Source organism: Lissotriton helveticus, chromosome 1_1, assembly GCF_964261635.1.
Source record: "Lissotriton helveticus chromosome 1_1, aLisHel1.1, whole genome shotgun sequence".
NCBI lineage: Eukaryota > Metazoa > Chordata > Amphibia > Caudata > Salamandridae > Lissotriton > Lissotriton helveticus.
The window spans coordinates 1,127,998,231-1,128,023,776 of NC_136057.1; the positions used below are offsets into that span (position 1 = coordinate 1,127,998,231).

The window sequence follows — 25,546 nt, forward strand, 5'->3', positions numbered from 1 at the left end:
ATTCAGCATGAGAGTGGTTTTGGTGTAGTATGTAGCTTATTGTGCATTTTGGTGCACAATGTCGCAAATATATTACTAAACCATGTGGTGGTAGTGCACTGCCATTTACATACAGCACATTTTATATGGAATTGGCCACCTTTTTGCATAGACATGCAGCTTTACTTCTAAAACTGTAGACTGAGCATAGAATAATGTGTGAAAATTGGTTTTTGCAAAGATTTATCATTTGGTGATCACCAAGAAAATTATCTTGATTTGCTTTGCACCTCTGTTTCCTGTGTCCTTTGTTTCCATCACGTTTCAGAACTACAAAAAGGTGCCTTGTGTGTGCTTCCAAAATGGGCGATACATTTAGAAATATTTGTACAATTAATTTACAGATATTAAAATGTTGTTTCTGACATCCTACTGCCTTTCCATTCAAACTTCCTGTACTCCTGAAGGACTATCACTTAATTCACTTTATAAAATTCTCTATCTTTGAAGTCGAAGAAAGAAAACACCATTCTCTCTGTTCAAAGAAAAAGCCCAAATTATGTGAAGATATAGCCTGACATTTGACCTTTGTATCTGAACCGCACAACAAATGTGACAAGATAAAAACAAAATGTAAAGACCTCTTTATTGCTCATTCAACATCTGAACTAGGGCTCCAGCCACAGTGGGAGGGGCATTTGAGCGGCAGGCCAGCCCATATTTATCTCTGGCCCTCCCAAATGACGGAGGCAGGTGGCGCAGTATAGAGGTGTGGGAGGTTCGAACCTGAATAAGCAGTAGAAATGCCTGCACATTTTGTTTACCTCGCTACATTTGCTGCATGTTCCAAGACAGGTTAAATGTCAGGGTATATCTTCTGACAGATTGCTGTTTACTCTTTAAAGGTGGAGATGTTGTTGACGTTTCTTTCTTTGACTGCAAAGTGAGAGGATTTTGTAAAGTGAACTATCTGACCATTTATCTGGGGTACAGACAGGGCCACTGGAAATATGTGGAAGTGGAAGCCAAATGTGTGAAAGTGTCACTTCATTATTTTTGTCAATATTACATGTTAACACTGTCTGGGCAAAGGTTTCACTTCATTAGTAACAGTTCCACAACAAAATACAGCTGTAAGTAACTGAAAGGTGGCCAGTCAACCTTAGCAGCAAAGGACCTTTCACTTCACTGCAGCACATGTTGCAACATTTTTAGTAACTTTTGATCTGTTTAAGCTAGAAATAAAATGAGTTTGTTGTTAAAATCTGCAGATTATGCGGGAGATGATGGATTATGTGGCAGGGTGATGGAAACAAATATTTTAACTGGATCAAATCAAATCTTGGTGATGAACAAATGATAAATATTACATTGTATTGCAAATTTGTATAGTGCTTACTATGTGTGTCACTGAAGTGCTTACCTACATGGACTGCAATCTACGACATGTGGGGTGATGTGTGGTTGGAAGGGTGTTGTTTTTCTTTTTGTGAACATATGTGGGAAGTGTTTCATTGTCGTGCGTGATGATTACCAAGGTGCTGTTATCATGTTGTAAAATGCACCAAGTAGCAGTGTGGTGGAGGATGAGGTGTGAGAGACTAACGCTCAATTTACAGTTTCTCAGTATTCTGTCTGCTTTGAACAGCTCAGCAGGCCCTTTTATGGTATTTGGTATGATTATAGTCTGCTTAGCTGATTACTGCTCTGGTTGTCTAATCAGAACTTTTTGGGCAGATTTATTTACATTTGACACAACCCAAAGCAGCAAGGCAACTTGCTGCGCTGAGTTGCGTGAAAGGCACACAGCAGAAATGCTCCATATTTACAAAGATATGGTACATTTCTGCTGTCTCCTAGCTCTGGTGCATTGTGTGCTGCCTGGCGCCCACCTGCCATCATGCAAGGGCGCCTAAGTTATGGGTCGGCTTGTCTTTAAGCTGGAAGGGACACCTCTACATTGCAGATTTGGGCTACTGACCTTCTACTTGACCTTCTCTGCTGCAGCACCCCCCTGCACCCCTACTTCCAATGTGCATGGTTGGCTCGAATAAGCCTCTGCTCCAACATTCCAGTGTTTCTCTTTCTGATTCTCCTATTTACTGCAGAACAGGAAATCTGTATAGCCTTAGTACACAGTAGTGGAGTACAATTATACAGTAATAAATGCATTTATGTTCATGGGTATCGTTTTGTGGATACCCAGCAGCTTTAAATGAAGTCCATTTAAGCTGCAAACATGTTTGTAGCCGAAAATGGTTTTATGAATCAGACCCTAGATTTGATTTAACCAGGCATGTTTCACTGTAACAGTTAAGGCCTTTCTGCTCTAAAGGGCATAATATAATTTGCAAAAACTGGCATCGGATTTTGTATTACTATTTTCATTTGTTTTATATAGCCCGAACTCGACCCGAAGGAATAAGAGAGCTTTACATACATAACAGTTGCATTATAGACGGACACATTCATGTTTTGTTAGGCACGGGGAGATGAAGTGATTTCCCAGAATCACTGGATGTTGAGCGTCCCAGCCAAGACTGGAACCCGGTTCCCCAGCTACGAGGGCGACTGTTCTTGCTGTTAGGCCACATCCTCTCCCCTTTGTCTTTGGTATAAACTTTGCACTTAATTACTATAAACAATTCAGTTGTTATTTACTGTTTCACTATGTTCTAGTATTTTATAAGATGCGTTTTGTGCTTTCAGAATGCAACATGACTTTGTGTGATATAACTAACACAACATGTAAAGCTGGTGAAAAATTGGTTGCCCACTACACCCCTCATTCCTGCTGTCCGCATTACCAGTGTGGTGAGTGATTTACTGTGATGCTTTTGCACCTTTAAATGTGAATGTTGTTTGTTTTAGACTGCATAAATGTCAGTTACGGGCATGGAAGAATAGTTATGCAATGAGTCAGAAAAGTACATATGCATTCTATTATTCTACTTTGCATAATAACAAGTCCACCACTGAGATCTTGAGAACACATTTATAATGGGTGTAAACTAATTTGTGGCCATCTTAGAACTTGCGCATCTTGACGCTTTACTGCTGAATTTACTTTTATTTTTTCATTGGGACATTTTTGATTATGTTTGGATGAAAGTGATTACATTAATTTTCAATAGTTACATTTTGTAATTTTTTTCTTTTTATATAGGATTTTTTGCCAGAAATTTGAATACTTATTTTTGTAGGTGGTATTTTAATAATATTGATTATAAGTTCAATATCTTTTTCCACTAAGCCTTTTTAACGTTTTATATCTTTTGTCAAAACCTTTAAATTCCACCTTATTTCTCCTAATTTTGCCCATTTATCAGATTGTATTGCTTTAATTCACTTAAACTTTTGTATGGACATTGTAAGTTGTTAATTTGTTGTGGATTTTTACAATGATTGGTTTCTCACAGGATTGCCTTGTTACTTAGGCTAAACTACCAAGAGTGACATTTGAAACCAGCTTATCTTTCTAGACTAAACTGTGGGCCATCATTCAACAGGCCAGCTGCAGTTACAAGTGCAGTGCAATTAAAGTCTACATTTACAGACTGAGCAAAAGTGATACTCACAGATAATCACAGTGTCTCTTTTGCTGATTTATGTTAAAGGATCCAACAGCTGCAGGAAAAGTTTCTTGCAAGACATTCTGTGGGAGTGTGTTGCTAAAAAGTATGCTACTTAACTTTTAGTGACTTTGTCCCAGGTCAGTGCAACCAATTAACTCTTTGAGCACAATGTGCTTCTAAGCGCTAGTCTTTCATTTAATCTTTAACAATTCATATCTCGACTTCTGCTTATCAGATTTTTGTTGTTTTGGTCTTGTTTTTATTATAAAATTATTCTCTCTTTTTCTAAACTGATGTGGAGTCTTTTTTTGTGCTTTCACTGTGTTACTGTGTGTCATGTGAACAAATACTTTACATATTGCATCTTAGCTTAAGCCTGACTGTTCTGTACCAGAGGGCAAGCATTGGTTAATGACGGATGTGTATCTGACCTACCCTGACTAGGTCTGTGGTCCCTACTTGGACTGGGTGTATACCTTTGCCAACTAGAGTCCCAATTTCTAGCAGTAACCAATGACAAGGAATCAACCTTGCATTGTTGTAAGGTAGCAGAAGAAAGTAACATAAAGTAATATTGAACCGGCATAGACCAACCCAGAAAGACTAAGCAGAAAGACTTGATAAACCCCTCTGGGCATCCCCGCCATATTAATTGCCCTCTGATGAATTGGAGAACAAATAGGCACTGGCTTTCTTTTTGAAAACGGATGTAAAAAAAGTTGAAGCACTGGTCTAGAACAGTTAACCATCATACAGCTGCTGGCATGAATGAAACATTGTGACTTGGTTGGGTACCACTGAGACTAACTAAGCCATTGATCCCCTGAGATCTTGAATGTTGCAGAACACATTTTTCCCTGCCTTTTTATAAGGGAACTGGGAGTGTTGCAGTACACCCCCTCCCTCTCCTGCGAGTTATGATACCTTTGCAAGAGAACGCTCCATTGAACTCTGAGGTGGCGCTGTAGAGCAGCAGCAACAGCGGCGTCAGGCGCGGGAGACCAGTGAGAGAGACCAGCGAGAGCAGTGCGTCTCGAGACCCGACTCCCTAAGACCCGCAAAGTGACCCGTTACTCGAGTCCCCAAGACCCAATTGGGAGACCCGCGACCCGCAACCTGCGGGAGCCTCTGAGCGGGAGCGGGAAAATAAGTGGAGCGCTGGTGTGCTGGGGGGCTCCGTTCCCGGCGACCTCGAGCTGAGACCGCGGCTAAGGGAGAGACGGCGTGGAGTCCGACTTGACTCCGGACTCAACTCCAACGCCGACGCATAGCCTGAGACTTGCCCGGAGCCTGAGACCCGCCCGGAGCCTGAGACCCGCCCGGTGACCCACCTGAAAAAAAGTGCGAGTTGCGCCGCTGAGCAAAGCGGTGCTGGTCGCGAGAGCCCTGGCCAGAGTCGGTGAGGACTGCAAGCAGAGCCCGAGCAGAGTCCGAGTAGGGGGCAGAGCTCAGCCCAAGCCCAGTCCAGACCCCCCCCTTGCTCACACTCACGCCCTCTTGCTAGCCTCCGCCACTTCTCTGGTGCACCCGCACAAGCGACAGAAGCGACAGCAGCGTGAAAGCCTTGCTGACCTATTTTCCCTCGTCCACGAGGCCCTTGAGACCCCTGAGACTCCTGTGACTCCTGTGACTAACAACCAACGCTAAGCTGCTTGATCTCACCAATTGGTCCGCCGATTACTGTACACAGCATAAATCATAGCACAAATTAGAAGACACTCTGGTTAGGGCAGAGACCAGTTGGTTGTGTGGGTTATAAAAAGGGTTACGCTGGCTGAATAATCATACTACACCTCCATTATCCTACCCAGCCTTAGGGCGTCGGCGACCTTGACACCAATCCTCTCAGGAATAATGAGGTCTGGAAAGACTCGAGGGAACCCCCACAACCCCCGAAACGAAAATCCAAAAATAAATTACTCAGCAGTAACTCCGGAAGTAACGCAGCTAACTTGCCCATAACTCCGCTAATACCACCAATCTACTCGCTATTCGGCACCATGAATCCTACTGGCAAGTTCTCCTTTTTAAAAGACCCTGTAGCAGCAATTTACACAATGCCAACAGCAACAAACGGACTCCAAAAACCGTTGACACCGAGTAAATCATCCACGCATTCGGTAGTGGCATTAGTCTCACCCCCTCATCCAAACACTAACATCGGAACAGAAGATCCCGGCGGGTGTATGACAACAGCCAAAGGGGTTTATAGGCAAACGAGCCAGGGGCTCAATAAGCATATGCTCCAGACACAAGCCCAAGTCCACATGGAATCTGGAGGCTTTGGCCAGGAGCTTGATCAAGTACTGCACAACACATTGGAGTGCTCAAGTGATAGGATTATGGTCAGTTTCATGGAAAACCTATCAGATAATAGCACAGGGCACACAAGCCTAACCAAAGCGACAAGGTCAATCACACCCCCAGGATGCATAATAAGTGAAACAAACCTGGACCAACAAGGAGCCGGCTGCTCCCCAGGCCCAGGCATGGGCACCACTCAGGGCTATCCTAATACCAGCAATCTAAATGCAGTCTACCAAGAACAACCAAATAAGCACTCGACACCCAGACAAGAGCCACGACAACTAACTCACGTAAACTTATACCTAAAAAAAAAGGGTGAGGAGTGCAGCACTTGGTTGGATTCTCTAACTTCTATTGAAAACAAGGAGATTAAACAAATCCAATGCACAATTCCATCCATTGACATTAAACATATCACGAATATTAGAGAAATCGATCATGACCCTAAGCAAATGAAACTATCCATTAAGTCCTCAATCATATCCAACGACGAGCTAGCAAATCAAAATCCAATTGAAATAACAAGTGGGCTGGAACAGGAAGTGCACGCACCCACGAACACAGCTAAATAAATATGCGATGAAGGTCGTCAGGAAACAACAATAATAGAAATATCAAGTATGTCGGATCTACTCGACTTGGCGCCCACAAAAGTGCTTGGAAAAACACATCATCTGACCAAACAAAATGGGGATGTGGGTGTCAATATGGCAGGGGAAAAGACCGGGAATCACTCAAACCCCTCAGCAAATACATTCAACGACAAGGTCGACTGGTGCCAGTCAACATACAAGCATGATCCCAACCAAAACCTGGATGCCATAATTAAACTGCATGGCGCATTAGGGAAAATTCTAGAAACATCAATTACAACGCTGAACATGCAGTCGGATAAACTTGATGTCCAAATTAACCTCATGAGCCTAATAGCCGAGCATATTTCTGTCATAAACAAAAAACTGGATGCCATGGCACACACATTTGCAACTCTACGGGACAAGAATAACCCTTGGGCACAGCCCTCAAACTGCACATGTAGCCCCATACTCGAAAAGCTAAGGGATCTACCAATCATACTGAAAAACATCTTACATGAATGCAAATGGGTAAATCCTGGCACTAATGGCACAACCGATGAAAGAGACCCCATAGTCTCCGACCACCATAAAGTCATTTTTGTCGAAGACATAGCCAAACAAGATAAACAGCCAACAAAAATAAAAACCTGTGAGCCCACAGAAGTTCTCATACCATCAGGGGCCAAACTGCCGGACCACACCACTTATAACCATGGCCCGACGGTAAATGAACAACCTAAGCAGGAGCAGACAAAACCTACTAATAATCGACAACAAGCTTTAACCAAACGTCAGAAAAAACGTGCAAGAAAAACCAGAAACCAACCACCAAACAGTAAACCTGCAAATAATCAGGCTTTGGCTAACTACCCAATCTTTAATTTCTTCAAAACCTCAACGAAAGCCGAAACCCGATTAGAACAAGGAGAACATCAGCAACCCACGGCAACCGGGAGTTTGAGAAACTCGAAGAGCCTCAGCATCAATGAGGAAGAGCGCCACCCAACCATAGTGGAAGTACCTTCAAATGAGGTAGCCTACGGGTCAAGCCTAAACGCATCAACATGCAGTAATGATGACCTTGCGATCCATTCCATAGAAAAGTCCAGTGCAAATTGGAGTTTTAAAAGTATCGACCATGAATTCACACAATCATATAGAATAATAGGGAGCCCAAAGGGCCAACAAAAAAAAAACAAAAAAAAATGGGTATAAATCACCCCACATAGCCCGGACTCCTCAGCCAGACTGTAAACAGGCTATAGGGGACAAGGAGCCCAGCACAAGTGTAACGAGGAAGCTGGGACATCTAGGGGAGACATCAGCCAAAACTGACAATAATAAACAAAAAGTAGCCCCCAACTTGCGCACAATACAGAGCCCCATCGCACTGCTCTACAGAAGGGACACCAAAAATCATAGACACGTTACAGCAAAAGCAAACAAGAGTAAGAAAGAGCAGCTATTAATCAAGATAAATATTTATCAAAACGGCTTACAACCAGTCGAGGCTCCAAAAACAAGTAACAGGACATGTTTACCCCATGCAACAACTATTGATGAACATGCACCAAACTCTGGTTCGCCCGGTCCCAATACAGAAAACTTGAAGGCAATTGCAAATGGGCTCACTGGGAGGGATGACAACAAGCACAACGTGGAACATCCATCAAACGATGTAAATGAAAAAGAGAAAAATAAAACAATAAGGCACCGGACACACGAGCGAATGAAAGATATTAAATTGAACACAGAAGGAAGGATTCTCTTCATTCCAAATTACAAAACGCAAGGCCCACAAGATTACTTAAACAGAGGTAACATCTTATATTTAATATCAACAATCTCGAGGCTCAACCACATAACATCTGAAGATTTATTAATAATAGAATTTGTTAATCTTGGAAACAATCTAATAAAGGAGGGCACCCTAACAACGTGGAGAAACGTTGAAATCGCTAAGGAGATACTTCACGAAACCATCAAATTTGAAGAGTGGGGAATCACCCTCAAAGCCGAGGTAACCTCAGGTTACCCGTCTCCCCTCCTAATGAAGTATGACAAAAGAGATAACAGCTTGCTGATAAAACGATCCATATATTCAGTACTACATGGCGCCAGGGGCGCGGAAAACCCGAACCCTGAACATCAGCTCAGACCAAGCCATGGAACAAGACAAAATTGAAATAACACTCTGGGTGGCAAAAATGACCAAAGTTCCGTTAAAGTTCTATCCTGGAACATCGCAGGAGCAAAAGATATCCTAAATGATAAGCGAAAAACGGACTCCTGGGATAATTATGAAATCATCGCTTTACAGGAAACATGGTTAACAGCTCCAGTCGACATCCCAGGTAGAATGTCTCCATGTCAGTGCCACTCGAACACAGCACCACGGACGAGCAAAGGGCGGTCTGTCGGTTTACATCTCCACAGCATTGAATATCAAGTCTTCCCAGTTATCCATATCTACCCTAGAAATGCAAATAATCAAACTTGAAATGGGCTCACAGGTTGGCGTCGGAACCATCATTTTGATCAACGTATACGCCCACCCAAGCATCAAAGTAAAACAAGAGCTCTTTAAAAAACTTAACAGTGTAATATCAGGACTCCATCTTGAACAGCCCAGTTGGGAGATAATCCTCACAGGTGACTTCAACACCAATCTATTACATCCCCACGAGGACGAAGACAACATCATCGCTGCCAACGAACTTTGGGCTGTCGAAACACAGGATATCCCAAATGCAAAGAGAAGGGATAAAGTGGGCCGACAGCTGCTGTGGGAGCTCGAGCAACAAGGGATGCGGGTGCTAAATGGGAGAATAAAACAGGACAGACCTCCCAGTCGCACCTACTTCGGTCTCAGTACCAGCTCAATCCTGGATTATTCCATAGTTTCCCTGCCACTACTTGGACTAATCACAAAATTTCAAATCATATGCTCCCCAGATAGCGATCATTCAGCTCAGCATATATATTTGAAATTAAATCCCCCTAAACACCCCGAAGCCCCACTACTACCAGGGGAAACCTCAACAATAAACTTGAAACGCCTCAGGTGGACGAGCCTCACCCTACCACAAATAGCCACGAATGCAAAGATCCTACTGCAAAAGCTCACCCTCGACAATGAACTGACAGTCGAAACATGGACTGCCTTTGTTAACAAATTACCTAAGACTAATGCCAACCTCAAAATGAGGTTCAACCCAAAGAATAGGATCTACCTCAGCCAGATAACATGCTCTCTAAGAAAGCGTCTGCGACAGTCCTTGCGGAGAGCACAAGGACACAGCCCACAATCTAAGTCATGGCAGGATGTACGTCTTCTTAAGAAACTATATAAAAAACAAATCTGGATTGAGAAAAAACGGAGGCAACCAACTTCTGGACAACAATTGAACACAATGCAAAGAAACCCGACCCGAGAGCCTTCTGGCTGCAAGTAAACTCCTTGAATAGAACTATAAACACCACAAGTATGACCTGTATCACGGAAATGGCATGGGTACAGCATCTAATTGATACCTTCTCTATAAACCCCAGGACATCTCTGCCTTTAACAGTAATCCCAGTGCACAAAATCCAAAAGGCAGAGTCTCAGTCGACAACAGTCTCTGATCGGCCAAACACCTCGAATAATAAGCAGAAGGGATCAGACCACACGCTACGAATATATGAGGAATTAGAAATTCTACAAATTATAGAGAAAAGCAGGCAAGACAGTGCACCTGGTCCGAATGGCGTCCCCCAGGCAATCTATAAGGAAGACTCCCATTCCTGGGCTAGTATCTTTAACAAACTGTTTTTGACGATAAATATTTCCAGTCTGATCCCGGAAAGCTGGAGAGGGGCGATTATCAGTCCAATATATAAAGGCGGCGATCGAAAAAATCCAGCAAATTACCGCCTGATATCGCTCCTCGACGCAGAAGCTAAGTACTATGCCTCCCTGGTGCTAACTGATCTTACTAAATGGTCTGACGACAACAACAAAATCCCAGTAAACCAGTCAGGGTTTCGCCGGGGCATAGGCACCATGGCAAATGTCGTAGCCATAAGCATGTTAGCTGAAAAAAGCCTGCAAAATCAACAAGCATTGCACCTATGCTTTGTGGATTTCAAGGCGGTCTTCGACCGTGTCAGCCGACAATTACTCTGGTCTAAACTAAAGGAACAGGGCCTGCCCGACGGAATCTTGAATCCAATAATAGAAATATACAGCAACACCTGGATGCAGGTCAAGATTGCTAACGGCAATAGGCTAACGCGGACGATTAGCACGTACGAAGGCTTAAAGCCAGGCTGCGTTTTGGCCCCATATCTGTTTAATTTATTCATGGCCGATCTAACACCACGGCTAGACAGGACCAATGCACATCCCCCACGGCTAGGACTACTGCCAGTCACGCATCTCTCCTATGCTGACGATGTTGTTCTCCTTAGCCAGACTAAGATGGGATTGCAACGCCTTATTCAAGAGATAGCAGAATATACCAGACAGAATCTCATGGAAATAAACACCAAAAAAACAAAGGTCATGACAATAACCCACCGTTGTATAAAACCAACAAACCTCACACTCAATAATAAGAATTTGGAATCAGTGGAAAGCTATAAATACCTGGGAATATACCTGGACAGACGGTTTACCTTTTCCACGCACTTTGATGCCATTGAGAAGAAAGGAGCCGCCTTACTACACGCATTCAGCAGCCTCTCTAAGCAGCTGAACGGTCCATTGTTTACTCCCCTCCTAACAGTCATCAAAGCCAAGCTACTTCCAACAATAGCCTATGGCAGTGTGGTACACTGTGGACGAAGCGCTCGGCTTTTGGACCAAATTCAAACTAGAGTGTATAAACGGGTATGCAGCTTACCATGTGACGCCTCACCAGCTCAGGTACGGTTGGAATTTGGCCTGCAGTCTCAAATATTGCTAAAAAAATATGAGGCAGTAAAATTTTGGTACAGCATCTGGCTGAACCGCGAGATAGAAACCAACCTTGCAATCTGGGAAGCCATGCAAAGGAATCCTAGCTCCCAGCATGCGAAGTATTTAATCTACTCTCTGGAAATCACTGAACTGGTACCACTATGGCAAAAGAAGCTATCTGCGTCAATATTTAAGCAGGCAGTAAAAAAGGCAGCCAACATGCACTCGCGGATTGACGACAAATCAATTTTGAGACAACGCTCACATGCCTGGATGACACTGCAATCTTACAAAAACCCGGCACCTGCAACCTATCTAGGTCTCGTCTTTCCACCACATCTTAAACAAAAATATTTAAACCTACGTATGAGTAAACTACCAACAAATGCCGATCAACCTGGCTGGAAGCAACCGGGTCACACAGAATGTGATCTTTGTGGCGCTGCTACCCAAGACTTTATTCACATGATCTGCATTTGCCCCGCACTGGATAGTGACCGCCGGAGGTTATTAAAGGCAAAATTCAAAGAAAAAGGAATCTGTACATGTCGCTCTGCGATTCTACAAGTGATGGATTCAGTTGACCCACAATTTATTTGTCGAATGATCAAATATGTCATTAATTTCGAAAAAACAAACAACATTTTTGTAACGAGTTAATACCACCCTGAATGTTTAGGACTCTTAAAACTGTATCTTTTATTAGTGAATTACCTTTTTTTTTTTAAACTCCATAGTATCATTGTCTTTTACAATTTCACTCAACTGTTGTTTGTAACACTTGTATAATAATGTATATTTCTAAAAAAAAAATTATTTTTTTTAAACAAGATTGCATTTTACATTGTAACGGTTTTTATTAACTACACAATAAAAGAATTAATTAATGAGTGTTGCAGTTACTTACAGTGGGCATTCAGATGCTTTGCTAATTGAAATCAGAATGACATGGCAAATCCTAGCTTCAGCCTCAGGATGGAAATTATACTGTCAGATGTAAGGCAGCTTTTTCAAGGAGTTCACCGTGATCTTTACAGGGTCAATTAATTGAAAGGATACATTAAATGTAATTTACACGTTTAGACCACAAGGTAGAAGTAACTTGTTCAAGCATTTTACTTTAAAGATTCAGACAGTTGCATTTCCCATTCCATAGCCTGATTATCAAATTCATATAAAACAGCTAAAACTTAATGTTGATTTGTTTACAGAACATTACAGAACACTCCGATCGTACAGAAAACAGTGCAATTTATCTTAAATAATACATCTCGTCTCACCTAACTTGCAGGGGACATAGGGCTCAGCAAAAAGGCATGCTTATTAGGTATAGGACCCAAGCTAATAGTGACAGGATCATTAATATGGTAAGAACCTCTTCTATTTGAAATACCGACTGCTGAATGGACAAGCTCAAAGGAGGTAAAGAAGAAAATATAGACATTTTCAAGGCATAGTAGCTTGCGGCAGGTGTCGACGAGACAAAATGTGAGCTGAGCTCAACATCAATCATACACTTATTATAAATTGTAATCAACTGGGATTAATGCATTAAAAGCCGAGTCAGCACCTATGATGTTGTCCTGGTAGTGTGGATACTAGATTTGTGTGCTCTGAGTAATCTTGGGTGTGGAGAGATTCCTGATATTAGGTTGAGGCAATTTTTTTTGTAATGCCCCAATTCACCAGAGTTTATAACATGACCCAGTCAATGGGGTTGGTCACCTCTCCCCTTTTCATTGTTTAGACCTGCCTGCCCACCTCATGTCCTCCCTGTTCTTCTTCCTGATGTTGGGATCCCTATCCCATTACTTGTATTGCATAATCAATCGATTGCATATGTAAAGCCATCAGTTTAGATCTGTTTGATCCATTTTTCTTTTCCTGCACTACTCTAGGAAACTTTCCGGGGTACTGCTTTCCCACTTCAGCCTGCGTGCTTGATCTTTGGTACTAATATTTGTTTTGGAGATACAACTGACCGCCACCCCTTTTAAGAATAGGACAGCTCAAGTGTGAGAGGATTATGATCGCCATGACAATTCCAAGAGATGCTCAGGTCTCTTCAACCGAGAGTAAAGGGTGCGGAGAGTATGATGTAATCAATAATACTTGGGCTGCCACTTCCTACATAAGTAGGGACAAGAGCGGACAAATCTGTTTGCTGTAAAAATGCCAGACGGTCTGTGCTCAAAGTGGTTTTTCAGTAGTAAAGAATCCCCTTGCTCCATCCTGCAAAAGCAATTAAGAACACATTGGTGAATCTTAAAGTCCCTTGGATTATCAAATCATTAGTTTGTTTGCCGTCCCTGTAGTGTTCCACAAAGTCCTGTAGAGCTAGAAAATGTTCTGTCTCGTGGCTTCTAGAAAAGGAATTATAAAAATTAACAACTAGCAGGGCAGGAAGATTCTTGAATGACAATTCTGCTGCTAGTACATGGGGTGATTGGCATTCTATCATTTTGGTCTGACAGGAAAGTTTATGTGAAAACATTAAATGAAGTCCCCCCTTGCTCTTCCCATATTCAAGAGGGTTGCATATTTACAGAACGAGATAAAACCATTCAGAAAAAACTGTCATTCGGCTCCCATGTTTCTTGTAGGGCAATAATATGGTGCATTAAGAGAAAATGTTCCCAGGATATATTGCCCCTATTTGACCCAAGACCAGCTATGTTCCACAAGAGAACCTTCGTACAGGAGATACCAGAGATGACGGATGGGGAAAGGGAGTTAGGGTGTGTATCAAGCAGTGGTTCAGTCATAGATGCTGGTGGGATTAAGTTGTTAGTAACCTTGCTTGGCGGTTTAATGCCCTGCTTCTTTTCAACCACTGGCTTTAGTCAATCGTTTTCGTCAAGACCCTGTAGACTGTCCAAAGGTTGGAAACGATTGGTCATGGGTAAGATCGTGTCCACGTTTTTTATTTGACCAGGCCTAACCGGTTTAAAGGCCAACCGCCATTAAAGGTTATAGTGCTATTCCTGTAATGGCATCCCACTAACACCTCAGTCTGCATGGGGTGCTTGAAATTTACAATTACACAATCCCCCTCTACATTTGTTCTAGTCCTACGTCCGATCCATCCCACTCTTCTGGCCATAATAATGTCCAAAGATATATTTGATCCATTTACCACGTTGCTGTTACATCAGTGAGTCGCCTTGTGAATTAGGTCCAGAGAAGTTTCCTTTAGACCTTGTGATAGCAGGGGAACCCCCATTAAAACAGCAATTAGGGGAGCAGATTCAGGGAGCAGGTCGAGAATGCATTGATTTTCAGCCTTAGACATTATGGGCTGAGGCGACGTGCACATAGGTAGTGAGCCTTCTTTGGATGTTCATGGCCTGTACATTTGAGCCACCTGGACTGCAAATATCGACTCACCAGGTGCTCAGTTGTTTTTAGATCTACAGGACGATTCCTCGCCTGCTGGATCTTTAGTGCATCTCGCCTGAGGAACTTGGTTTATATTAGTGGCGACCAGACATGCTGCCCCTCCCCCCCAGCCACTGGCTCTAGCCTTAAAAAACAATTGTTACACATGAGAGTAAAATAATTAAGTCTCAACTCAATCCCTTCCAGCTTTAATATTGTTGGTGCTAAGAGATCTTTATTAATTGACTCCAGTCTAACGTAAAGGGTGTCCAGCAACAGTTCAAGGTTGGACCTGGCTGGTAGTGGAGATTTTGGCCAAGGAGACTTTCTCGTGACTCTATTAGAGCCTGTTTGCTTCCTTTTAGTGAGGGACAGTTTAATCATTACCAGCTGGTGGTTTGGCTGTCAAAATGCATATGGGCGTGGCCAATTCAACAGGAGGGGTCTCCTTTGGTATGGGCACGGATACAGGAGGTCTTGAAATTCCCGCTGTGTCCCCTATCTTCCCTAACTCCTATCCATTCTTGGCCATAGCAAAGCCCTGTGCAAATTTCTCCATCTCCAGTGAAAGCCTTCTCTTGGTTAATGCTATCTCCTTTATTACAACATTTGCTGCCCTGGTTAAATGAGAATCAATGTTCGATACTGTATTCCTTCCTGGGACCCCCCTAGGCCAGCAGTCATTTTCCTTTGGCCCATTGCTGCATAAGCTAGATTCACCTGGCTTGTATGTGCCACAATATGGACCTCTTAGGGGGTATGGGGAGATGGGTATCACTCTCCAAAATCTAACACTTTAAAGGAGCTTGGTGGCGGGAGGCCAAGGAAGTCAATCATAAAATGACACTTAAGAACAAAATATACAAAGTACCTTGTTCATGTCCTTAATAGTAGAGTTGAGGAAGCAGTTGCCTGGTGATCCCCAAAGACCAAAGAGTTCGAAGATGAGACCAAGGGACCTGTCCCAGCCCAGCCTCTTCCGGCTGGTGACGGGTGCAGATGGGCCTGCCCTTGGCCCGGGGTTTGCTCGGGCACGTACACGTGCATCCCGTGCTGCAGGAGCCCCGAGCAGCTTAAGGGCTCCTCCTGGCATGGACCTGGTGACTTTGGCGTCTCCAGGCGCTAAACAGTGTGTGGAATAGACAGTGGAATAGAGTCCCCAAACGCCCAGCAGCACTGGGAAAGGTGCCTTGTGCGATGAAAGGCTCCTGCGCTGCGGGAGCCCCGAGCAGCTTAAGTGCGACTCCTAGCGCGGAGCTGGTTATGATGGCGGTGCCAGCCGCTAAGCAGTGTGGGGAGTAGAGTCCCCAACCGGTCAGCAACACTGGGAAAAATGCCTTGTGCGATGATAAATGTATATATTGTTTGCCTCACATGCAAGAGCATCAGGTATATTTTAGCTTTTGTTGAGAACAATGTTTGATGCTGTAAAACCATTATTTTGCCCTGTTGAGAAAATATGCTGCTATACACCTGAATGTTGTCATACAACTGTGTGCATTTTTCTCTTTCCTTAGTGTGTGACCCTTTTGCATGTCCCAACATTTCTCGGCCAGAATGTAGGGAAGATCAGTTCATTGTTGAAGTCAAACAGGATGACCCCTGCTGTTTCTCGTATCTTTGTGGTATGTACATCTTTCAGACTGGTGCCCATGATGCAGACAAACTACAGTGATTGACTAAAATGTATTTCTATGAACATTCTGACATTAGATCTGACTTTCCAGCTCAATTGACAACGTAAAAGTGGCATGTTTTATTTACCTTGTGGTAATGTTATGTGGTGGTTATGTGAAGGCACAGAGATCTCCGCCTGCCTAGAACAGACCATTTGAAAATACTAACATACAGCAGGTAGTACAGAGCCATTAATGCCAAGCACTTAGGCAAGGATATACAATTTGATCAAGCTTGCATTTCTTTGACGTTTGGCTCAGTCCTTCTACTTTAAAATTTAGCTCTGTAAAATTGTTTATAGACATGGATATTATAGACATCATAGAAAATTAAATGAACTTATTTGCTCCGTTGGATTTTTAAAAGAAAACACACAAACCTACATAATTAAGACTATCGCAATGTTATAAAGGTTCCTCTATATTACCTTCACAACCCTGCACAATCTGATGAGTACAATTTATCATACACTTCAATGTTTACATAAACGTCTGTTTTTTTTTAAATAAAGCGTTTAGAAATCTGATTAAACTGATAAGAAAATACAAAATTGTGTGAGCAAATAATAGCTATAAAAATTACATTCTTATGTGTGTTTCAGTTTGTGAGTCCTGCATTGAGCCAATTCCTGTGTGCAGTGAAGGAGAGATCCTCAGCGTAGATCTGAACACTACACAGTACTGTTGCCCTCATTATCATTGCGGTAAGAACCATTTCCCATATATGCAGGCGAAGTGATCTTTTCTCTTAACAGCGTTATTGTGGCTAATGCAAATCATTTATTACGTTTAATAATTTTGAAACCAGTGATAGTTGCACAAGGAAAGATATAGTCACCCTTCTGATAAATGTCTGAAGTGCAGCCAATGATCCCCAGGGCCGTCTTTAGCGCTGGTGGCGCCCGGTGCGACAATCATTTTTGGCGCCCCACATCCATAACCGCCTCCTCGGATTCTCTCACTACCAATAGGAAAAAGTGCCCCACGTCTCTCTAATCATAAGTTATTGGTAAACACGGTGACCCTTTGTGGTCAGTGCCCCCTCCACAGGTCAGCACCCAGTGCGCCAGCGCCCAGTGCGTCCGCACCGGTCGTACTGCCCTAAAGCCGGCCCTGATGATTCCGTATGAGCAGTCCATTTAAGATTTCTGAGTATTACAATGCTTAAGGGAGATTGGACTTGTGGGACACCCCCGCGCCGCACGGCCACCAGCTGCTGCGTGTGCCCCCAGTGCCTGCCTCTGCCTCAGCGCCGGCCTCGCTGCCGCCCTGAGCGCTCTCCTTGGTTTTTCCCTCGTTTTGCCTGAAATTGTGCTTGTATTTTTTTCTTCCCCAGAGCGTGTCACTGTCTTTTTTCCCCCGTGTTTTTGCCTGTAATTGTGCTTGTTTTTTCCTCCCCAGAGCGTTTCACTGTCTTTTTTCCCCCGTGTCTCTGCCTGTAATTGTGCTTGTTTTTTTCTTCCCTAGAGCGTGTCACTGTCCTTTTTCCCCCGTATTTTTGCCTGTAATTGTGCTTGCTTTTTGCCGCTTCTCGTCGTGCTTGGCCCCCTCGCCGCCCCCCGCTCCCGCTTCCCGCCACCGCCTTCAGCCCCGCCCCTTTTCTCTTCTGTTTCCCTCCCCGCTCCCGCCTCCCAGCTGCTCCGCCCACCCGCGCACTTCGCCTTAAATGGCGACCGTGCGAACGCGCAGCGGTCACGCGCAGCGGGCGCGCCGATTGTGCGCCGAAGGCGCGCCAAAGGTAAGCCCGTCTGCGCCCGTCCGCGACCGGATCGCGACCAGCGCCAGGACCCCTGGCCCCCACCGACGGAAGCCGACCCGACGAACCTACAGCGCCGCCGACCTCACCGCACTCAACACCGGCCACATCCCAGGATGTCACCGAGCCGCCCCGAAGCACACCCACGGACCCTTCAGCTGCCACGCCTGCAAGTTCACCTGCATCCGGACCTTCCCTGCACCCGCCAAGCCGAACTCCAGCAGCACCCACCTCAAGTGTATCCTGCTCAACACCCGCTCCGTCCACAGACACGCCGTAGAACTCTGGAACCTGCTCGACACCACCGCCCCCGACGTTGCCTTCATCACCGAGACCTGGATGAACGCCTCCTCAGCCCCAGACATCGCCATCGCCATCCCAGAGGGCTACAAGATCACCCGGAGGGACCGCGACAACCAGACCGGAGGAGGCATCGCCATCATCCACAGAGACACCATCCGCATCACTACCAACACCGATGACACCCTCACCACCGCTGAACACCTGCACTTCCAGATCCACACCAACCCAAAGACCACCCTCAGAGGCACCCTGATCTACCGACCCCCGGGACCACGCACACGATTCAGCGAGGACATCGCCGACTTCGTCAGCCCGCACGCTCTCCCCTCCGCTGACTACATCCTCCTGGGGGACCTCAACTTCCACCTGGAGAACAACAACGACCGCAACACCATCAGCCTGCTCGACAACCTCGACAACCTAGGACTCAAGCAACTGGTGACCACCCCCACCCACTACGCCGGACACACACTCGACGCCGTCTTCTCATCCAGCAAAGACGTCACCTTCAGCCACGCAACAGAACTCCACTGGACGGACCACAGCTGCGTCCACTTCACCTTCAGAAGAACGACGATCCACCACCACCAGCAACAGGTTGCTCGAAGAAGCTGGAACAAGATCACAGCCGACCAGCTCACCGCTTCCCTGAGCCAGCACCCTCCCGCCAACTCAGCGAACCCCAGCCAGGCCGCCGACAACCTCACGAAATGGATCAACGACTGCGCGGACGAACTCGCCCCTCTGAGAACCCCACCCAGCAGACCCTGCAGCAGAAAAACACCATGGTTCACCGACGAACTCAAGAGCTCCAAGAAGAACTGTCGAGCCCTCGAGAAAGTATGGAGAAGGGAACCAACGACGGACAACATGACCACCCTCAAGCTCGCCACCCGGAAGCACCACCAACTGATCCGCGCCACCAAGAAAAATGCATACAAGGACCGGCTGGACAACAACGCACACAACTGCAAGGAACTCTTCAACATCGTGAAAGAGCTATCCAACCCCAACGCCGGAAACAATGACATCACCCCGTCACAAGAACTCTGCAACTCCCTCGCGTCCTACTTCCACAACAAGATCACGGACATACACAACAGCTTCAACAACCAACCAACGCCAGCCACAACCGCAACGACGCCACCCACCACCACCCTCCGCACCTGGACCCCGATCAGCACCGAAGACACCATCCGCACCATGAACTCCATCCATTCCGGATCTCCGACTGACCCCTGCCCTCACCACGTCTTCAACGAAGCCGACACTGTCCTCGCACCCCACCTGCGGGACATCATCAACACCTCCTTCGACTCCGCCACCTTCCCTGAGAGCTGGAAGCACGCCGAACTCAGCGCTCTCCTCAAGAAACCCACAGCAGACCCCACCGACCTCAAGAACTACCGTCCCATCTCGCTCCTCCCGTTCCCGGCCAAAGTCATCGAGAAGACCGTCAACAAACAGCTGGCCGCCTTCCTCGAGACGAATGGATCCCTCGACCCCTCACAGTCTGGCTTCCGAGCGAACCACAGCACCGAGACCGCCCTCATCGCCGCCACCGACGACCTTCGAACCCTGATGGACAACGGAGAAACAGCGGCCCTCATCCTCCTGGACCTCTCCGCGGCTTTCGACACTGTCTGCCACCGCACCCTAATACAGCGCCTCAGCAACATCGGAATCCGGGAGAAGGCACTGGAATGGATCACCTCCTTCCTCGACGGAAGAACACAAAGAGTCCGCCTACCACCGTACAAGTCAGAGGCCACCAAAGTCATCTGCGGCGTCCCTCAAGGATCCTCGTTGAGTCCCACCCTCTTCAACGTCTACATGAGCCCCCTCGCGGCCATCGCACGCCAACACAACCTCAACATAATCTCCTACGCTGACGACACCCAGCTGATCCTCTCCCTGACCAACGACCCCACCACCGCCAGAGCCAACCTGCACGAAGGGATGAGAGACGTAGCCGAATGGATGACGACCAGCCGCCTGAAACTGAACTCAGACAAGACGGAGGTCCTCATCCTGGGCTCCTCACCCTCCGCCTGGGACGACTCCTGGTGGCCTCCCGCCCTGGGCACCGCACCCAAACCAACGGACCACGCACGCAACCTGGGCTTCATCCTGGACTCCTCCCTCTCCATGACCAGGCAAGTCAACGCCGTCTCCTCATCATGCTTCAACATCCTGCGCATGCTACGTAAGATCTTCCGGTGGATCCCCACCGAGACGAGGAAGACGGTCACCCAAGCCCTCGTCACCAGCCGACTGGACTACGGCAACGCCCTCTACGCCGGAACCACTGCCAAACTCCAGAAGAGACTCCAGCGGATCCAGAACGCCTCGGCGAGACTCATCCTCGACATCCCCCGACGCAGCCACATCTCCGGACACCTGAGAGATCTGCACTGGCTCCCGGTCAACAAGAGAATCACCTTCCGTCTCCTCACCCACGCACACAAAGCCCTACATGACCAAGGCCCGAGCTACCTCAACAACCGGATCAACTTCTACACTCCCAAGCGCCTCCTCAGATCAACCAACCACGCCCTCGCCGCCGTCCCCCGCATCCGAAGAGCGACAACAGGAGGAAGATCCTTCTCCTACCTGGCCGCCAAGACCTGGAACTCACTTCCCACCAATCTGCGCCTGACCCAAGACCACCTCTCCTTCAGGAAGAAGCTCAAGACCTGGCTGTTCGAGCAGTAGCGGCACCCCCCCCCCCCTCCCAGCGCCTTGAGACCCTACGGGTGAGTAGTGCGCTCTACAAATGACCTGATTGATTGATTGATTGATTGATTGGAGTCTTTAAACACTTTTGAGAGCAATTTTCCAAAACGCTCTATAAGCAACTCAATAGAAATAGACAATAAATATAATAGAACAAATCAGTTCATAAGGTGTCGGGTCATGATGGCCATCAGTTTAGCAAAAGAGGCAATCAACAAATGGTTAGAAAAAGTTCCGAGTATAAATATGTATTTCTATATAAAGACACTCCCACATAAAAATTGGTATTCTCTTTGTTGCATTTACCAACCACAGCGTCCATGCGCACTTCTTATTACTTAAAGACTTCCTCTATCTAGTCTTACCCCTGAAAGGTGCTTTAGTTGCAAGGTATTGAATAAAGGAATCCCTCGTGAACGGTTCTTTCCTCACATGAACTGGACAGTCATCAATGAAATACAGCCCTGGAGTATCTTCTCACAAAGGGATCACAAATATCTGCCTCCAGGATTCTTGTTACATTGCTGTGTAAAGCAAATGGTTTTCACCAGGAATTTAATGGCTCGAATAGTTCAGTGTATAGAAATGCCCTCCTCCCAGAGCCTCATTGCTTATGGGGATTTCAAGCGATGCACGTGAAACTGCCTATTCCCATAGTATCATCAATGAAGGGCTTATGGAGATATCAGGAAAATAGCCCCTCTGAAGCTTAGTGCTCAGACTTTTTTTATGGCATTCTCTATACTAAAGGAGTAGGAAAGAGATTTTGAGAATATCTTATTTGTATTGTAGGAGGAACTTCTTGGCCATGTGGTGCTGTACACAGAACGTCATGTGAAGTGTGGATTCCAACTTAGGCTAGCATGCACACACATGGATGTGATCATGGAGGTGTGGCGTGAAAAGATGGCTCATGGCAATATGGTGATCTCTCCCAGCTCCTGCTGCCCACTTGATTCCTGATGGATTCTGAAACTATCCTAAACATCCGCTGCTTGGCTTGAGACAGAAACTAGTAGCATAGCAAATATGGGGATAGGCTGAAGGACTGAGGCTTAAAGCTCAGGACATGTGAACAGAACATGAGAAAAGCAGTGTCCTGTTGAGAGTGACAATAACGTGGACTCAAGTTGCTGAGTCAAACAGCGCATTTACCCAGGTCCACTTTGATTAAACCCACCAGGGCCTTGAGAAAAGGGGCTGACATTGCACATTCAAAAAAGCAGACCACACTGAGTGCCTAAAAGGGACTGGAATCTGAGGTCTCTGGGATGTGTGTGTCTGATAATATGAAACACCACTATTGAATACTCAAATGGCTAGATGGGCAGCATAGGAACAGGCACATCTTAGCTCCTGGCCTGAAACCAGCTCCTTAATGCTTGAAATGTGCCTCCTGGGGAGTTTTCTCTTTCCTTGGAAGATCATTTTCTATGTGTGGACACAGTAGCCCCTAGTGGAGTAGGATTTGACTGGACGCAACACATGAGGGTTTTGCTCAGATATAAAAAACATTGCATTGGAGTTTCCACAGTTGGAAACCCAAGACTAGAGGTGTCTACTGATTGAATACATGAGTACAGTTAGACCTGTGGGTATACCTGCACTTGCTTTATTCAGACCTCGGAGTAATTGAGGAGACACACTCGACTAAAGCTGATAGTGCAGAAGAAATGGAGGAGACAACTTTTTACACCACATACTTGTCCTAGGCCAGGTGTGCATTGACATGGATCGCATCTGGTTCCCCGTTTATTGCTGAAATGGTAAAAACAATCCAGAAGATTGATTAGTATTGGTTAAAGGAGTACCAGATGAATGACCACTAGCAATAATTTGCAGACAAGCAAATAATACATCTCGATGTAAATTTCTGGACTTGAACCACGTCCACATGCTTTTATCAGTTCAAACATTATTGTTGTGGTTTAGGAATGAATTTAATAGTGTCCTAGATAAAGTTAGGTGTAAATAATGTTCTCCACTGCTTAATGCAAGAATGTCGAAGTCATAGATAACACTAGCCAAACTGACAGCTACTGATAGATGGCAAACGCTACACTCCACTGAAACTGAATTATCATACTATTCCCTCACCTGCACCTAATATTTCAAAGTAGATATGATTTTCCAATGCAACTAGATAATAGACATGATGACCTACACAGAAAAGTAGAAAGGACACTTACAGACTACTGCCCCATGTTGGTACATTTATGATGGGATAGACAAAATACCTGTGACCCAACATGAAATTTATAGGCCGACTGACTACTAGACTTGGCTTACAAAGCACTAAGCAGTTGCATAGCGAGCATAAAGGGTATCACTATGCATGCTGGGCCTGGTCCACTTGGACAAATCAGGTTTTACTCTTTCAAGTAACACAGTGATTAATGTAATATATCCACTTCATATTATGAGTAAATATCCATTGACAACAAGGCTGCCAACTACATCATCCATTGCTATGGTAAAAGCGTTTGACACTTTGAACTGAAATTAGATATTCAATATTAGAATAATTATTTTTGGGTTAGTGATTAAGAAATGGATGTGGTTGCCCTCCTTAAGCCAATGAGCTAGGGCGAGAACTGGTACGAATATATATGAGGCTTGGCACATTCATCAAGGCACGATACAAGGGTGTACCTAACCATACAAAGCCATGCCTTCTGTACTTCATTAGTGAGGAGCTCTATGGCGTATAGAGATGTGGAGATATGCACAAATGATATACTTTTAGCCTAAATGCTTAATTTTTTACCTAAGGGGTTGAGTTAATACCTGGACTATGTACTGTGCACCTTGGTGCAGTTGGGGCAATGTGTCAGGCCTGAAGGTGAATGAATCAAAGTACTTTTTATATCCACAAAGAAGGTGGGGGGATCTTCCTGCAGTATCCCTTACTTGGGAACAAACCATGTTTTGCAATTTGGGCATCCAGATTAATCACACTGACACGTCTTTCACTGATGGAATTATATCAGGGCAATGTGAATAGTCATGAATCAGTGACCTTCTGGAAGTGACTCCCACTGATTGCTCTGCGTTGCATAGCACTAGCTGAGATGTTAATCCTGTTGTGGCTTTTTCATTTATTTACTTTCATGCCGGTATGCCTAGAAGATTGTTTAGTGATATCAATACCATATTTCATTTTATTTTACATGGGGGGCGGGGGGGCACAAAGATACAGGACCTCATTGTGCAAAGTACAATTATCCATGGCACAAAGGAACGGGGTGAATACCTCCAATTTTGAACTATACTACTTGGCTGTCCTCCATCAAATCGGTGGCCAGATGGTTAACATGACCTGACAGTCTGGGAGTGCCATATAAGCTTGAGGCACACATGAATGGTGTGACTATGACTCAACTCCTTTGATTTTACGGTAAACATGAAATTGACGACAAATTAATGGGTGACCTTGATTTTACTGTTGTAGAGTCTTAATCTGCACAAATATAAAAGCACAATATGCATTAGATCTTCCATTATGGTGTTTATCTAATTAAAAGAGAGTGGCTAGATAGGCGGTCTTGGCAGTGTGGACAGAGGTAGACATTAAATAGCTATGCAATTGTTGAGCGGTGAAGCACTCTAAGGGCCCGATGTAGGTAAAATAGATTTACCGATTTTTAATTACCGAATCATACCGATTCGGTAATTAAAAATCGGTAAATCTAAGGGGTGGAGATGTAGGAACATCCAGATGTTCCTTTTACCGAATCGGTAAATATCTGTATTTACCGATTCGGTAAATACCGACCGGTAATGCCCCATTCATTCCTATGGGCTTTGAAGCCCATAGGAATGAATGGGGCATTACCGGTCGGTATTTACCGAATCTGTAAATACAGATTTTGCCATGGGTGCAGGGGGTGTCACTTTGACACCCTCTAGCACCCCCAAAAAAGATTCGGGGGCCATGTGGCAGGCATACCTGCCCTAAGGGCAGGTCTGCCTGTCATATGGCACAGGTGTGCATGCACACATGTGCATGCACACCTGAATCGGTATTTTACCATCAAATATATATATCGGTATAATATATAGAATCGGTAAGGGTTGTGGGACTCAGAAGAGTCCCACCTACATATCAAAAATACCGAATAGGTATGAATACCGATTCGGTATTTTACAGATTCGGTAAATTTACCGATCGGTAAATTTACCGAATCTGTAAAATTATGGGCCCTACATACCAATTCTCATTTACCGGTCGGTAACGGCCGAAAATACTGATTTTCGGCCGTTACCGACCGACCTACATCTAGCCCTAAGTGTTTTAGAGCTTTCAACAGGCATAT

The 25,546-nt window shown here is 45.2% G+C and overlaps 1 protein-coding gene across 1 annotated transcript in view; it reads left to right on the forward strand.

Moving 5' to 3' along the window:
- The window catches only part of OTOGL (otogelin like), a 1,067,300-nt gene that overhangs the window by 943,787 nt on the left and 97,967 nt on the right, over positions 1-25,546 (forward strand). The window contains exons 46-48 of the mRNA XM_078649280.1: positions 2,689-2,793; positions 16,277-16,384; positions 17,038-17,139. Of these exons, the coding sequence (XP_078505406.1) occupies positions 2,689-2,793; positions 16,277-16,384; positions 17,038-17,139 (315 nt within the window). The remainder of the gene's footprint in view (positions 1-2,688; positions 2,794-16,276; positions 16,385-17,037; positions 17,140-25,546) is intronic.